General features: G+C 47.2%; 5 protein-coding genes across 5 annotated transcripts; 3 read left to right on the top strand and 2 right to left on the bottom strand.

The window, feature by feature from the left end:
* Window positions 1–5227: 5227 nt before the first annotated feature.
* L228DRAFT_127791 (adenosine deaminase) lies at window positions 5228–7138 on the top strand. Its single transcript, XM_018329066.1, has 2 exons — window positions 5228–5946; window positions 6002–7138. Exons 1-2 carry the CDS (start codon window positions 5449–5451, stop codon window positions 6641–6643), a joined length of 1140 nt encoding a protein of 379 aa, XP_018188066.1. The 5' UTR covers window positions 5228–5448; the 3' UTR covers window positions 6644–7138.
* On the top strand, window positions 7108–9059 carry L228DRAFT_210321 (MFS general substrate transporter; the record flags this gene model as incomplete). The annotated part of the gene is made up of 6 exons (XM_018329848.1): window positions 7108–7521; window positions 7594–7776; window positions 7831–8067; window positions 8145–8402; window positions 8485–8645; window positions 8825–9059. 6 exons carry the CDS (start codon window positions 7108–7110, stop codon window positions 9057–9059), a joined length of 1488 nt encoding a protein of 495 aa, XP_018188067.1.
* A 112-nt stretch (window positions 9060–9171) lies between these two features.
* L228DRAFT_246825 (hypothetical protein) lies at window positions 9172–9861 on the bottom strand. The gene has a single exon (XM_018332502.1). The coding sequence runs from the start codon at window positions 9847–9849 to the stop codon at window positions 9643–9645; it is 207 nt and encodes a 68-aa protein (XP_018188068.1). The 5' UTR covers window positions 9850–9861; the 3' UTR covers window positions 9172–9642.
* A 40-nt stretch (window positions 9862–9901) lies between these two features.
* Window positions 9902–13410, bottom strand: L228DRAFT_246826 (putative T-complex protein 1 subunit epsilon). Its single transcript, XM_018332503.1, has 11 exons — window positions 13194–13410; window positions 13091–13108; window positions 12984–13032; window positions 12780–12873; window positions 12635–12718; window positions 12287–12576; window positions 11575–12223; window positions 11276–11413; window positions 11027–11207; window positions 10570–10658; window positions 9902–10293 (listed from the first exon to the last, which is right to left on the bottom strand). The coding sequence occupies exons 1-11, from the start codon at window positions 13201–13203 to the stop codon at window positions 10249–10251; spliced, it is 1647 nt and encodes a 548-aa protein (XP_018188069.1). The 5' UTR covers window positions 13204–13410; the 3' UTR covers window positions 9902–10248.
* A 249-nt stretch (window positions 13411–13659) lies between these two features.
* L228DRAFT_238463 (chromo-domain-containing protein) lies at window positions 13660–14753 on the top strand (the record flags this gene model as incomplete). Its single annotated transcript, XM_018331050.1, has 7 exons — window positions 13660–13663; window positions 13748–13892; window positions 13940–13979; window positions 14038–14114; window positions 14177–14561; window positions 14632–14657; window positions 14711–14753. The coding sequence occupies 7 exons, from the start codon at window positions 13660–13662 to the stop codon at window positions 14751–14753; spliced, it is 720 nt and encodes a 239-aa protein (XP_018188070.1).
* Window positions 14754–16832: the final 2079 nt, after the last annotated feature.

The raw sequence follows: 16832 nt of genomic DNA on the forward strand, positions 1-16832 counted from the left end.
TTGGAAGACAATGTGGAAATAGACTATCGCTGCAAAGTGAAAATAATCCAAATTTGAATAATCACAAGGCCCGCAGCGTTTGCAGGATCCGGCCAGGCACGGGTCTTTTGCCGCTGCTGTAATCGAGCCGGCTTTCTCACGGCATGTGAACCTGCCTTTGATGGCCAGGCCAGACTGGAATAATGACACGCGGAGCGAACCAAAGGTTCAATAAAGAACGGGCTCGGCGTGACTTTTCTTTTCTTGCGCCGTCATAGGGCACAAGGTGTGGGTCGGAAAAATTCCTCCCTCGGCAGTAGAAGTGTGCCGTAGTCACGTTGGTGCAGTAAATGAAATTTTCCGCACGCGCGCACGAATTTGGTCTGGCCACAGCTTATCTCGCGCGAGTCTTTCGTGTCCAGACTTTGCAAATGCGCACTACAGCCGTTTAAGACACCAGCGCAACAGCATTTGATGGATTCGAAAAGGAAAATTCCGAGAGACATGAAACGTAATTTTCTAAATGAACTGTGACGAGTACGAGTATTCGTACAAAGGAGGACAGAAGAAGCAAATACTCCGATATAGCTCTCGTCACATTATTGCGTTCATGAAACGATTCCCTAAATTGGAACCGGCAGATGATCTTTGATTATTCTTGGATTCGGTGGGTGCCTTCAGCTGCATTTGAGGCGCCTATCGCCGCAGGGTTACTTACAGCAACAGAAAACTCCCCACAGCGTCAATATACACGTCTCACATCAATGTCTGCAATTTTGCAGCTAATGCATCACATGGGATAGTCTCAATTGAATTGCACACGTAGAGATTCGAAATGAACAAAACTGTTGTGTAATCCTCTTTTAATGGGAATGTAAATATGAGCGCGCCCCATGAATCAACTTTGTTGGGGTGTACGACCTTTCGAGTTCGAGCTTGTATGGTCATGTATCAAAAGTACGAGCTTCATGTATCGATCTGTGTGCTCCTCAAGCTGTTTCTTGTATTTGTGGTAAGCGTGAGTCTGACTCTCCAAACACAGTGCCTCAAACCATATCATTGGAAGCAGGTTCTCACAGCAGAGCTTGGAAACACGTATAATGAACCTTGATCACGTTCATTGCTTTTCATCTGACCCCTTAAATACCATGGGACGATCATCGCCTTGTTGAAAACACATTGCTTTTCATGTCTAGACCATGAGAATGGCAACTGCTGGGCACGTGGACGTGGGAGGCCAAAAGGTGTCTCATGTGTTGTACAAAGCCGGGGGTATGGAACCTACACAATAATTGCTTTCGGTTAAGCTTCGCGAGGCAAGCACCCTAGCACTCTGTAACCTGACAATACCATGCTTACCATGAACAGCTGGAGTCCTTTAAAGAACAGTCATTGTTCCATCTATCATGAGACCTGCGCAGGAACGAGTTGTTTGATTACCCGTCGAACAAGCGCGCGCACGGTTGCGGCGATGGAAATATCCTTGTCGTAGGGGCGGGATCTTGAAGGCTGGATCAGCCCGCTTTTGCTTTTCCCCCATACATACTGCCGCATTTGCTTTTTTGCCTGTGATGAACAAGAATGTGCCACCTGAGCGTCGCGTGAAAGGGCCCCATGCAGGGATCTCCGCAACTCAGCATGCAAAGGATGGGGAAACTTGGGGAAGTGGCGTTCCTGCGTCCAATCCCGGCTGCGTAGTCGACTTACCAGTTGACACCCACGATGCGGGTGGCCGACTTCCCCGATCAGATTCTGGCACCCCTTGTGCAACGCATCTCTCAAAAACCAAAACATAAAAATAGCAAATCTCCTGGACTCGAGGTGACTCAAAAAATATCTACTAGATTGAGAGGACAATGAGAAGAGCAATTCGGCGCTTTGTGTGCTTTCGGTTCCCGGGTTCTCTTGAGAATTTTCGGCCAAAGCTGTGCCTTCGTCTCAATTGCCGAACTGTGGGGATCGTGAACCCACTGATGGGCGGATTGACGGGTCCCCACTGGGGCGAGACTTCCCCAGATCATCTACTCCTTACCGGTCCTGTGAATATGGGGCCGATGTCGACATGTCCATCACTTCCCAAAAATTGAGCCCACCGACCAATGACGCAAATAGTCTGGACCGTGAAAGCGGTTTCAATTTGTTTTTTTTTCCCTTTGCTTTGTCGCGTGTCTTTTCTGGTCATCTGAACATTCCCCGGACACATTCAGGGGTCTCCACCCACGTTCCAGAACCTACCCCAACTTCTGAGCACCTATGGGAACTTTGAGCTTTCGCCGATCCCATGATATCATGAGCAAGTTTCTCACAATCCAGCAGGACTTTGAGGCCCTTGATCGTCATTCCAGAATGGCTTCAGACTTGTTCTTTTTACCAGGAATTTCTTTGCTTGGACTCCTAGGGGCACCGAAAAAACCAATGCTGACTCATCATCTCAGGCACCTACTTTATCAGGTTAGTATTGATGTGAGCCCAAGGTCGCGACTTAGGGAGTCTGGCCGAGGACGGCTGGCTCTTGTACGGGAAGGGATAAGGGCCCCTTGGTCCGGGAGTGGCACAACGTCCCCGGCAATTACCAGGCTTGGCTTTCGGCCCATTTTCGGTCAGGCTGAAACATTTGAAATTAGCCAGAGTGCGGAAATCTCGTAGGTGAAGGAATAAAGGAGGTTGAGGCGATGCACCGTCGTGCATTTCTGATCTATCTCGCTCCCTGTACTGCACTGGCGTCCGCCCGCGCTTCTACGGCATTCTGCAAACACCAAAAAATAATATCACGTGAGATCTTCCCACCATAGGGATAAGAGATGGTTGACAATACTCAGCTCGCACAGACTGGTTCGATACGCAAAATCTGCCCCACTATGGCAAAGCCAGCTCAAGGAGGGAAGCCTTCGGCATCTACTATCCCCTACTTTTTTTTCTTATTATGATACATATTTTCGCGACTGACGCATCATCTTGAGCGAAAAGGCATCATCGCATTGCGTCTGATTCGAGGTGACCGCCTTGTCATCTGATCGCCGGCAGGGCTGCAGACTCCATCTCAACAATGCAGCGCCGATCATGGCACGTTCCTTTGTATCGACATGAGCGAGAATAATATAATTTCAATTTCTGCGCTGCAAAGTGGCGTCATAACATTGGACCCCCCGGCATGGGAAAAAGGGGTCATCATTATCAATTACTCATTCGTTTGGGAAGCTCTCGCTGCCTGGCTCATTGGTTATCGACGGATGTCTCGGAGCTTCAGTTGCAATCCGAAACGCCTGACAGAGCATGCGCCTAGTCTAAGTCTATAGCATGCGCTGGCACGATTAGAATTTTTCACGCCTCCCAAGGCAAGATGTTTCATTTTACTGAACACTATTTCCCGGTTTCGAGAGAAGAGACTGAACTCAACCACACCATCTACGAGGCACGGACCATGGTATCCGCTCAAGACAAAATAACGACTGCATAAAACAGCTCATTCTACGGCATCAATCAGGTGAGTCTCAATCATGAAAAGGGGAAGACGATTCGATACATATCGATGGTGAGATACAAGACTATATCCGGTATGAGTACGAAGGTAGACAAGGCTGTAGAGACCATGAAAGGTAATCTGATGCTGCGGCGCTTCCGAATCTCTCCTGCTCGGAGTCTGGCGGTTTCCGGATCGTCATATTCTCATTTCAGGGGCCTCCCAGTACGGCAGGACTTGAGCATTCGGTATTGTGCCTCAAAAACTCAGCGACCTACATCAGTGGCTGCTGTAGACGGGCCGATCGCAACACACTTTGGGGGATATGAGACAATGCAAAACGAAATGGGGAGCCATCTTCGAAGGCCATTCCGAAGTTGTGTAATACAGACAGAGATGATTTTTCTCAGCCGTGCTGCATCCCAGGTATGACGCAGATTTTCAGAGGAACAAGGTTCAGCTATCAGCTTTCACTGTCGCTGAAGAGGGTGCCATAAAAATGATCAGTCCTGATGGGCACATGGACGTGATGTGGGGGCTCTCACCCCTATTGATCAACCAAGTCCTACGATGTCGCAATGCAAGGTAGCAAGCAGAAGAACACTTTATTTCGTAATTGGGTAGGGGTTTCCTTGCGCACTGTAGGAAGCCGTGTGTTTTTCCGTTCGAGAAATATTGCGAGCTGAGTGGAGATACGGGACACCCCATCCCCAGTACATTCGTGTACGGGGGAGGGTCTCCTTAGGTAGCTTTCTTGCCTGTCAGCATCGGGTGGGGGGCCTGTTGACTTGGACATTTACCCGCTCAGCCCACGTCCAATCTTCCCGCGCACAAAACGGTTGGACTGGAAAAGGAGGCTCATAGGGACCCATTTCTCTCTTCATGACATCAACATACATATTCGAAGCGTGCTTTTATTGAATTAATCGGTACACCATGACTATCGGTCTACATGACTGGGGGTATTTTGATAGACATCCTTCACAGAACATCAACAGCGATTCTGCGTCGAATAACGTGATCGGATAAACTGTGAATTTGAGCTTATTGAATAGATTGTAGAGAACGATAGGGAAACGGTCAAAGAACTTGAAATCTCATCGGTTTAGTCCACAAATCTTTCCATCCTCTGGGTCTGAATTTCACAATAGGCTTATCGTTTGTCGATATGTTTTGACGTGGCCTTGTCAGTATTACGATTAGGCAACAGCATATTCCTCATCCTTTCCTTCTCCAATTTGGCTGGCCAGTCAACACATGAGGACTTGGCTGATGGTAACGAATGTTTTGGTGGTATGGAAAAATATTTTTGGTTTTTTTATTCGTTTTCCTCTGGCTTCATCATTTTGGGGGATTTTAATTCTATTTTCGGCTGTTTTCTTTTAACATGGATAACATTATATTGTACTTGACACTCGTAAGTCTGATCATATTTTCACAGCTCATGCGTCCAAGCCATCCCTTTCGAATTCTTCTTTGTCCGACTCTCTACATGATGCAAACTCAGAGCTCTGCCTATTCTTTCAACAATCTCGAAATGTTGAGTCTTTTTGGTACAGAATGCTGAGTTGGGACCCGCGAGCCGCGGGAACTTCGGCCAGAAGATCGGCTCGGTCGGACCCTGGCCCGGGCCGCCTGATAAGCGAAAAGGGTATAATCACCTTCCTTTCTTGATAGCGCCTTAGGATTCCTCTGCTTCAAACCTCAGATCGGAGAGATGTGCTATGGGCCTACAACGAAGTCGTTTGAGCTTCAACGATCCACATATTGTGTATGGCTGCACCTGTGCAAGTGCGAAAACAACTGCGATTGAGATTCGCTAATTTGAAATGCCACGCTACAAGACGCCAAGGGCTGACAAGGAGAAGCTAGTTCTCCACGTCTTAGATATACGCTCTCAATATTACCAATGACCAAAACTTTCATTCGTTTGACAGATTTTGGCTTTCTGATTTATCTTTGATTTTTGTTTCTCTTCATCCTTGGTTTGCACTGTCTTCCGCCTCGTTATGCCCGCCCCATCATATGAGGATCGCCAGGAATGGCGGCGACAGCAATTAGAAGCAAATGATCAATTTGTGGTGGAAATTCCCAAGGTCGAACTTCATGTTCACATAGAAGGAACCATGACGCCGGAGCTGCGATGGCAGCTAAGTCTTCGAAACGGCATTCCCCTCGCAGTTGGACCGCAAAAGACTGTACTGGATTCATTGGAGAAGGTACGGCAGATCTACAAGCAGATCAGGGGTCGTATTGGTGCCGCATCTGCAGATCAAAAGCTGCATTTTACATTCTTTGAAGCATATTATGGAGGATTTGATCTCTTGCAAACCGAGCAGGATTATTATGAGCTCGCGATGAACTATTTTGAGCGTGCTGCTCAGATGAACGTTCGCTATTGTGAGCCATTCTTTGATATTCAGGGCCATAGCCGCCGAGGGATCCCAGTTACTGTAGTGATGAATGGGTTCAAAAAGGCGCAGATAGAGGCTGAGGAGAGATTAAATGTGAGCGCTCATACCGGGCTCCCATCTGACAAAGCCCAACACTGATTGAATCAAGGTGAAATCCCAATGGATCATGTGCATGCTGCGAGACATGTCTCCGGAATCAGCAATGGAAAATTACATTGCAGCCCTTCCATTCAGAGACATGATTGTGGGCATTGGACTGGATTCGGATGAAAAGGATCATCCACCGTCGCTGTTCAAGGAGCTATTCTTACGTGCCCGTGCGGATGGATTCAAATTGACCAGCCATTGCGATTTTCATCAGAAAGACACACATGATCATATCCGGCAAGTTGTCGAGGAAGTTGGCGGCAAAGGAGCAGATCGTATCGATCACGGCATGAATGCTACAGACCGCAGCGAGCTTATGGGTCTCATCAAAGAACGGGACATTGGCATGACTGTTTGCCCATGTGCTTATATTCGTCATCAACCAGTCGTGGAAGTATTTCCTCGCATTCGTAAACTTTTTGATGCCGGAATCAAAGTCACAATTGCCAGCGATGACCCGGCTTACATGGAGGATAACTGGGTCTTGCATAATCTTCTGATGGCTCGAGATAAATGCAGTTTCACAGACAAGGAGATTGTGCAACTGCAAAGAAACGCCGTCTCAATCTGCTGGGCCCCGGAAAACTCCAAACAAACACTCTTGCATGAACTTGACGCTTTTGCAAAATCATATTCCGTATAGACAAATTTTCTGCGTCCTTTTCCGTATAAAGTCTGACTTCTGATGGGTACGGCTGTCAAAACATTGCCGGAACCTCCCGAGCATCGTGATATCGCGGGTACCTGACACTTCAGCCTATCTCTCATGCCAACCCTGCGCTAGTAACCCGTCAAATTATGTTGACTTGTCCCCAACTTAGTTGACAGCGCCGGCCAAGGCGAGTTAAGCTATCCGACCCGCAAACTAACTGTGATATGGCATTCTTCAGTATATTTACTCCAACACCATTGGCCGATAAGCCTAATCCTTATCGCAGCGGTGCAATACGGCAGTTAAGGGTCGTATCGTGTTGTCGGATTTGGTGATAGGAAGATCTGGGAGGAAAATGGTATATGCTTGGACGAAAGGTTCTGGAGTAAACTTCTTGAACGTGAGATCCCTTTTGTCATTTCGAGGTTGTGTGTGTTGTGTGCAAATTATTCGAAATGGCGAACAAAGACCCTGCTCAGGTTGACGTGGGGGAGGAAAGACCAGAGGTGAATGAAGCAACGCAGGCGCTGGCCAAGAGAGTACTTCGGAAAATCGACCTGAGGATCCTGACTTTTATGTTTGTGACTTACAACTTCAATTTCATGGACAAGATCATTTTGTCATCTGCTGCGGTGTTTGGGCTCAGCAAAGATACTCACTTGCATGGAACGCAATATTCCTGGATCAGCTCAATCTTTTACTTTGGATACCTCGTTTTCGAATATCCAACAACTCTGCTTATTCAAAAGCTACCAATTGGAAAGTTCTTGTTTGCCGTGCTGGTCATCTGGGGCGCAATTGTGGCTTGCACAGCTGCTTGCTCGAACTTTGGCGGATTGGCAGCATGTCGATTTTTCCTAGGCGTTGCGGTAGGGTCTCTAGTCAACTTTTCTCTGGTTATTAGACCTGTCCTTTGTATATTCATTGACAATGGGTTATAGGAAGCAACAATCTCGCCTGCATTTGTGTATATCACCAGCATGTGGTATACGCGTGATGAGATCCCCACACGCACCGGTGTATGGTTTGCTGGAAACAGCTGCGGCGGCTTTATTGCGTCTCTGCTTGCTTATGCCATTGGACAAATCACGCACCCCCTTGCTCCATGGCAATGGATGTTTATCGTATGTCAAATCATCGCAACAACTTGAAGTGATTAACTCATGGACTCTGTCAAGATTTTCGGCGTTGCGACGAGTATTTGGGGCATCTTTGTGCTCTTTCTCCTCCCGGATACGATCAACGACGCCAAATTCCTGACAGAAGAGGAAAAGCAATACGCAGAAGACCGAGTTGTTGTCAGCGGCACAGGCCGGACAAACCAGAGCAATAGTGCGTGGAAAAAGGAACAGGTCCTGGAGTGTCTTCTCGACCCAAAGACTTGGTTCTTTGCCGCTATTTCTGTTCTTACTCAAGTGAGTATTACCCTCGATCTACCAGATTATAGGACTATATCAGGAAAAAGGACAGCCCTGATAATTTTTTTTTGCAGATCCCCAATGGCGGCACCGGCAGCTTTGGCAATCTCGCCCTCAAAGGCTTTGGATTTACCAGTCTTCAAACCACTCTCATGACTCTCCCTGCGTCCGTTATTTCCATGACGACAATTCTCGCGACGGGCTGGCTTGCGGGCCGATTCCGCAACGCCACAACCTTGCTAATCGTCGCCGTCGTCATCCCACCCGTCGTGGGTAGCGCTCTTATCTTCTCACTTACAAACAAGGGCGTTCGTCTATTTGCCTACTACTGCGTATGTCTCCTGTCCATTTCCCACGTCGCTTCTTAAACCCCCCATCCAGCGGCGTAAGTTCTTTCTGACAAGTTGTATACAGCTTCAAACGGGACCAGCGGCCATTCCACTAGCTCTCGGACTAGTATCTGCAAATTACAAAGGCGTAACCAAGAAAATGACCGTGACTGCCATTCTCTTTGTCACATATTGTGCAGGTAACATTGCCGGACCTCAAACATTTATCTCCAGCGAAGCCTCGAGGTGGGTGTTCCTTCTTTCTATCTTCTGATACTCTCCTCCAATTATTTCCCCAGTGTTGTCCTGTCTCCCCCCCAAAACCTATTTTCCTCAGTTTCATTTCCCCGTCTTCTTTTTCTACTTTCAAGCCTCGCACATTTCTTCGTGGAGAAGTGATACTAACATTTCTTCTCAACGTCCAGAGGCTACCCCACCGCCTTCAAAGCCATTCTCATCTGCTACGGTCTCGTCATCCTCATCGCCCTCGCCTTCCGGGCTTACTTGACCTTCGTCAACCTCCGTCGCGACAAGTCTGAGGGACTCAGCACGGCAGCAGCAGCGCCACCAGATGGATCTGGATCTGGCAAGCACCTGGGCCAAGATGACTACGAGGACGTGACGGATTTTAACACTCTCGGGTTCAGGTATCGTATGTAATTAATCTTTTTTTTTTTTCCATCTTATTTTATATCATTGTCTTCTCATCTCATTTTATGTTACCATTTCCTCCTTATCTTATTTCATATTATACTTTTCCCTTCCACGTCTTCCACGTCTTCCATATAAATTTCTCTTTTCCCCTTTTGTAGCTACCAGCCATTTCGATCATTTCGTCCCCATTTGTTTCGTCCTCCCCCTCCCCCTAAACGCCTTCTGGATGTCTGGACGGAAACTCGTCTGGTGTGGTATAAAACGAGACACTGTCTCTGTTCTCTGCCTTCTGTCCTACGTCTTCTGTCCTACGTCGGCACTAGATTTCTTGTCCCTTTTCAATACCATATATATATGCCATTCTGTTCATGTCATGTATCTTTTATTTTTGTGTCTGTTTTATACCATTCTGGATCTGCGTCTGTGTCTGTCTGTGGACTGTAGACTATCCAAGGTTATAGCGATATACACTGTGGACTGCTCAACACCATATTGCTATCATCTATAGCTATACCTATACACACACCTGTACACCAAAGGTGAGTTGAGTGAATCCTCTCCTTCCCCACCTCGAGGAGGGCTACCTTTCTTAATAAATGCGTTGTATCATTGTATGATGTGTTTTTCCCCGCTTGAAGTCCTGCATCTTGCGTCCTGTGTCCTGTGTCCTGCGTCCTGCCTCATGCTTCATGCTGAGACAGAAAGTAAATGAGAAAAATGAGAAAATTGAAAGAATCCCGGAGGGGCAGACAAAAAAGGGGGTGAAAAGGTGGAAAGGTGGAAGGTGGAGAGACATGTAATAAGACATACATCAAAACATAAAACATCCGTCTTATTACACAGTAAACACTACAACAAATTAAACGATACACAGAGACTCCTACGGTGATTACACAAAAGATAGGAGACAGGGTTCTAGACAGTGACGAGAACGGACGCAAGACGCAAGATATTTCCCCTTTCTATTTTTTTGGTATAATACAATACACTACTTGCAATTATTTGTGAGCCAAAAAAAAAATCGCCATGTATGCATCATCTTCATCATTGTGTGTGTTCGTTCTCTTCAAGGTGTGAGTGCGAGTGCATGATATGAGTTATATGCGTGGAAATAGGGAAGAGGAAACTGGGAATGACATTTTCGCTGAGCTAATGGAGATTCCGTTTTATCTCAATATAAGGAGAATTTTCTATTTTAGAACTCGTTCTCGTCGCTCCCGGCGATGATGACATTGTTGATCTGTTTTGTTTCGCAAGTTGTCATATCGTCAGCAATTAGACCTTACGACGGGAAGAGAAAAAGAAGTTTGGGGGAGGATGGGGGAGAGGATGAGTATTAGAGCGAAAAGGTGTTGTATGAAGAAAGCATGACAAAGAAGCAAGGGCGACTGAGGTCTATGTCTTCATGTTGTCACAGAGTGTAGTGCACACCACACCATCTAACGGAGAGGACATGCGACATGAAAGGGAAAAAGAGAGGTCAGGTGTGAGGGACAAGAGAACAGATAAAACGTACCTTGAGGACCATGCGACACAGCTGGGTCGCAAGCAGCAGCTGCTGACGCTTCCCAATCAGCGGGTCGATGACGAAATTCTCGCGCATATCTAAATCGTTTACTTCGTTAGCCGTCTATGCTCTAAAACTTGTGTCATGATCGCAAAGGTTTCTCGGCGACGCCGATACACGAACGCAGACGCAACCACAAACAAGGCGAAGGCAACGATGAAAAAGTGTTTTCTCTTGCGCCCAAAGATCAAATGGACAAATTCGCTCAAAAGAGGGAAAATAAAATCAAAGCGCAGAATTGGCTTGCGCCACGTGCGGCTTTCGCAATACAGTGGCTTGAACAACCGAAGAAAAAGAAAATCGAGAAATTGGTATCTCAATGTCACAGAATGAAAAGCGAACATGGATTTTTCGCGTGACATATTCGTGTGGACGAGATGAGGAGAATAACAAAAAAAAGACTCACCATTGCTGCCGCTCTGCATGCAGTCAACTCCCAAGCGCGAGTTCTTCTCCTTAACCTGTCTTGACTTGATGGCCGCCAAAGTCTCAATGGGGCTCAGGCCAGAGTTCTCGGCGAGGGCCATAGGGACACAGTCAAGCGCGTCCGCGAACGCACGCATAGCGTACTGCTCAAGGCCAGGGCTCTATTCACTTGTCAGTATCGTTGTATTACATGTCGATAACAAGGTGGTATATTGTAGAGCATTCGTACCTTGACAGCAGCCTCCTCAACGGCCAGCGAGCAGGCGATTTCGGCGGCACCACCACCATAGACAACACGGTTGTCCCGGACAAGGTTCCGGACGACGCAAAGAGCATCGTGGAGCGATCGCTTGGCCTCATCAATGATCTAAAAGCGAAACTAATTAGTGTGATGACCCTAACAAATAAATACAGCAACCAGCGATGGAATCGATCGCTGAGCGTTTACACGTTGGGGTTGAGCGGATTTGCGTAACAGTCACGTTCCTACCAACGTGGTAGTAGATGAAAGTGGGTCAAAAGACATACCATCTTGTTGCTTCCTCGGAGGAAGACTGTAACGGCTCTCGTGTTTGCGCAATCTTCGATGACGAGCATCTTTTCTCTCGTAGTACCAAAGCTCATTTCTCGCACGATGCCAGCCTTACCAAGCTTCTCAGGGCTCAAGTCCTCAAATCTCGGTACTATCCTGCCATTGGTAGCAATAGCAATAAGCTCAATCTCAGGACCTCCAACCCATCTCACAGCCGGGAGGTTGTTCTGAAGAAGAAGATGGTTGGCTTCGTCGTCGAAGCCCCATTGGCAGATGACCAGGTTGGCTCCGGTGTTCTTGATGTTGTCAATCATCTCGGCAAACTTCTCCTTCTCGTAGGCCTGCAGACGTTTGAATTCCTCCACGCTGGTGATGTCCAGCTTGTGCTTGGTCTTGGGCTTCGGCGGCTCGAACGCGCAAGTAAGAATGGCAAGTTTTGCGTCATGGACCTCATCAGGCATCTGAGGATGGGAAAAGTCCTTGTCGACAATGACACCCTTGACGAGGACGGAGTCCTCCAAAGCACCGCCAACCTTGCCATCAACCTTGATCAACTCAAAATCGACGTCCTTGCGTTCGAGATCGGCGACAGAGAGAACCGCATCGACGGCAATGTTTGCGAATTGATCGTGGGCCTTGGAGACGCTGTGAAGATAGTGTCAGCTTCGACTCTAGAAAGGGTTCAAGTGGGAAAAATGCCATGCTCACATCTTGCTTCCCAAACTCGTCCTGGCCACCTTGAAGAGGTTTTCCGTGTGGTCTCTTGTGAATTCCATCGTATCGCTAACCTTCTCAAGCTCCGCAACAGCAATCTCGCAAGCCTCGTCATAACCGTCTGCTATCCGAATGGGGTGGATTCCCTTGTCGATCAAGTCGGCGGCCTGCTCCAACAGAGCTCCAGCGAGGACGACGACACCTGTCGTTCCATCACCGATTTCGTCATCTTGAGATTTTGAAAGTTCGACAAGGAGCTTCGCGACGTGGTTTGTGATTTCCATCTGCAAATATGCAGTTAGAATTGTTAATCTTGAATGTGTTTTGACAAGGGATACTTGCTTGTGACAAAATTGTAGCGCCGTCGTTCGTCACCGTAATGTCTCCGTCAGGGGAGATAAGAATCTTGTCCAAACCCCGGGGACCCTACACCGAGTTGTGTAAGCAATCTGTATATGCCGGACGGAGTCTAAAAATTGCATCTCACGAGAGAGGTCTTGACGAGGTCCGCAACCGTTCTCGCCGCAAGGATATGTGACTTGACAGCGTCATTGCCGTGCTGTCTCTTCTTCGTTCCTTGACTAGAAAGAGAGTTCGCTGTCAGCATCTTGATCGTCTTATAACCAAACAGATATATATTCCTCCCGTAACAAGTTCCGCGTTCCATCGATCAAAGGTTTCCAAGACATACTCTCTAACAACGATGAATGGCCGGCCGGTCTCATCCCGCATGACCGCCGCTGCAAAATTTGTACGTTAGAAACCATCTTTGACGCATTCATATTATGGAAACAGTACCCTGTGACATGTCCAATTCTATAGAAATATCGATAATCAGTCCAATGTTCTTTGAAATGTGCACGTAGGTAACCCAGCGGTGGGCAATTCGTCCTGTACTCACGCATAGCCATGGTGGATCAGATTTCGCTTCTGAGGAAGCGTCTCTGCGTCCGGTCACGTCTGAAAAATGGTATCGATCAAGAGTGAAGCAAAATCAACTCCTGAACCTCAGATGAGTGAAAAGGCAAGGTTGTCCGATGCTCGTGATGTACCGCCTATAGCCTTCAAGTTGAGGCTCAAGGTTAGAAATAATTTGGGGTACGTGATCTAGCCGAGCTTGAGCCCCAATTAGGAAATAGTGCTGCTAAAGGATCGCGACAAGTCGCGACTTTAACTTTAGGCGGCTTGACGATTAACCACAAACGAAAGATTCACTTGGAGCTCTATCAACATTAATGTCAACATTAATGTACAGCCACGAATGACCTGCCGAACCGCGCCATTTCTCTCTTCTCCTTCAGATCTCTCCAATCAATCATTCCTTTCATAACGGCACCCACATCTCTGCGACCAATCATCTGCTCAAGATGCGTTAGTAATCCTTCGCTGATCTCATTGTTTAGCTCCAGCTTGTTTCGCATGGGTTCGTTGACTGATTTCTCTCAATATCCACAGCTCCGATTGATTTCGAGGAAGAAAACGCAGAAATCTCTGAAGCCGAAGACGTGATTCCTTACAAAGCGCAGGCAGAGGAGAATGGAGACGAAGCCAACGGCACCGACGACGAAAGCGAGCAGGGTTCAGAGATCGAGTATGCAGAGTAAGGGATGCTGATTGTCTTGTGCCCTTGTCTGATTATCGCCATAGATACGTTGTCGAGGAAATTCTAGATCATAAAATCCGTGGGGTACGTCTGCTTTCACCTCCTATGAGCGGATTCCAACCAGCATCTGACCTTGCTACAGGGCGGCATTGAGTTTCTGGTGAAGTGGCAGGGCTATGAAAACGAAGAGGACCAGACTTGGGAACCCGAGGCCAATCTGTAAGACTACTGTGCTGCAAAACGCAATTCTACAGTGGTAGCAATTGCTGATTCATAAACAGTGACGGCGCCAAAGAGGTTTTGAACCAATACTTTGCTAAAATCGGTGGGCGACCTGGCAAAAAGACCCCAGTGAAACGGGGACGACTTTCTACCTCTGCCACGCCCTCTGCGTCGGGTTCAAGAAAACGCTCGCGAGTGGAGCAGGAGACCGAAACCGAGTCTCCCGCCGTGAGAAGCAGCCGGCGAACTGAGGAGGCGCGAAATGCAGAGGCACAAAACGAAGAGGAGGAGTGGCGACCGCCTAATGAAAAATGGGAAGACGACATTATGACGATAGATACCATGGAGCAGGATGAGACCGGTCTCTATGTCTATTTAAATTGGAACAACGGTCGCATGACGAAGCACCCCGTGCAGACCGTCTACGCTCGCTGCCCGATGAAGGTAAGCTGCCATTCCATGCGATGACAAGGCGCTGTCATGGTTTGGGGTCTTTGCGCTAACTGATTTGCAGATGCTTCACTACTATGAGCAGCATATGTAAGTCTAGGCTTTGTGTACAATTATGAGATGGAAACTGACAAGCAGTCTAGTTCCTTTACCGACGCGAGCAAGAGAAATGGTGCAAGTAGATAGTCGGAATTCATCCAAGCTTGCCTCTTTTCTGCTTGGCTCCTCTTCCTGTTCCTTTTGCCTCCTGCATGGGGCCATTTAATAGCGGGAGTTTTTTGCTGGGTATTGATTTGCTAGCGGTTGTATCATTTCAAATTTGGCCATTTTTCTAGCGTCAGTCTCGATCAGTACCAATGTTGGTTATTGATGAAGTGTGATCAGTGGAGCCGTCAATGGGCCTTTTTATGAGAAGCTTCAGACCAACTTTTCCTACATCTTGCAGCTATGTGCTCGATTTGCTGATAGCAGCAAGGAAACAAAAGCGTATTTTTGTCACCGTTGTGATCTATCCACACCGACGAAATAATTAAACGTTTCATAATAATTAAATACAGACTTCATAATCAGTACGCCGAAGAGAATCTGATGATAGGTGGTTGTGTTTCATCGTATCATGAACGCAAATAATTGCACATAGTAGAGCCATTTGATCATCCGCGCAGTATACGCAATATCAAAGCAATTAACTGTCAATTCAGCAAATGAAGTCAATCTTCAACTACTCACAACATTTCAAAGATGCTAAAAGAGAAGGTAAGGAAGAATAGGAACCAAAAAAAGAAAAACATACAACAGCGGGGATTCGCTGGTCGTCACCGACCCAACTACTAGTCCGCCGATCTGAGGCTTATGTATGGCAGAGCGGACGGGATGCCCAGTTCTCCTCAGTCTATGGTCGTATGTACTAGATAGCTGTTTATGGGGTTATATATACGCTAAGTTTGGTCACTATAATAATGCATGTAATGGTATAAGATACTTTGCTCATAGAAAAACCCATCTAGAAGACATGATACTTGACACAAAATGGTCATACTATCCATAGTAAAGCAGAAACAGTTTTTGTAGAGTGCGCGGTATCAGCCCAATAATAGTGGCTAACCAGGGTTGTTAAGGCAAAAACAAGGCTAAACCCAATTGATCCCCCGACCTCCTTCTGTCACCGCCTTAGCCGACACGAGACTCCCAATGTAACTGGGCAGTTCAGTCGTCAGCTCAAAATGGTGTGGCTGGTGCTGTGACGACTTGTAAACACGCCAGACCCTCCCAACGGACAACGCACCTCATTCGCTCTCTGAGCAACCATGTCATGGCACCAGGATCTCCATCTTGATCCGCTCATCTCGCCCAGCCATCTACAATTCTATAGCATACAGTACTCTAGCGTAATGATAAAGTCCTGCTTCTCATATATTAACGTTGCGCTCCCATTGTCTGTTTCGTGATATGATTATTATCTTGTGTCCACTCTTACCACGTTCCTCCGCTGCTTCGAACATTACCAATTGCTGATTCTTCTTGGGCCGGCTCGTACCACTGTCATCATTGAGCTATTGTGCATATCACTGCGGTCGCTTTTTGAGGCTTATTCGTCTTATTATCGCTTTATCGCACTATTTGCGGAGGGGATTTTCGAGAGCTTTTCACGTCGTTTCGCAGTCACCACAACCCAAATTCTTTTCGTTGGAAACTAGAATTGTGACTATTTGTTACTCTCTCTGAACCTTGAATTCATCCTTGTTTCTTGCTCGAAATACGTCCGCTGTCCCGGAAAGTTCTGCGGCTTTTGAGATTGCGTTGACGCTCTCATTCGACTTGGTTCTCTCCCGGTCTCTCAGGGTTACCAGCCACCTCGTTGCAAAATCTCAGTCACCAAATCAACAATCAAACAATCTGCAATTCTGAGTGCAAATCTCCGACCAATTTCCACAGCCACGAGATCGGAATCCCAGGAGATCTACCTTCTTACCAAAGAGAACGGCCAACTTGATATCTTGCTTTTCAACCCCTTGCGCCTCCGCTTCAAGTGAGCGCAAGCCGAGAAATCACAACTTCAAAGGCCACTACGAGAGCTATTCAAGCTCGCGATCTTCAGCAATATGCAGCGAAACATTGTCATCGCGATAATCATTATCATCCTATTCATCTTCCTCGCCTTGGCAGGATACTTTATCTTCCGGGCCAAAAACATGATTGCCGGCGGTGGCGGCCGCGACCCGGACGAGGAGATGGTGGCTGCATAAACAGCAATTATCTAGTCTT

Source organism: Xylona heveae (assembly GCF_001619985.1).
Source record: "Xylona heveae TC161 unplaced genomic scaffold L228scaffold_5, whole genome shotgun sequence".
In the NCBI taxonomy this organism is placed as follows: Eukaryota; Fungi; Ascomycota; class Xylonomycetes; order Xylonales; family Xylonaceae; genus Xylona; species Xylona heveae.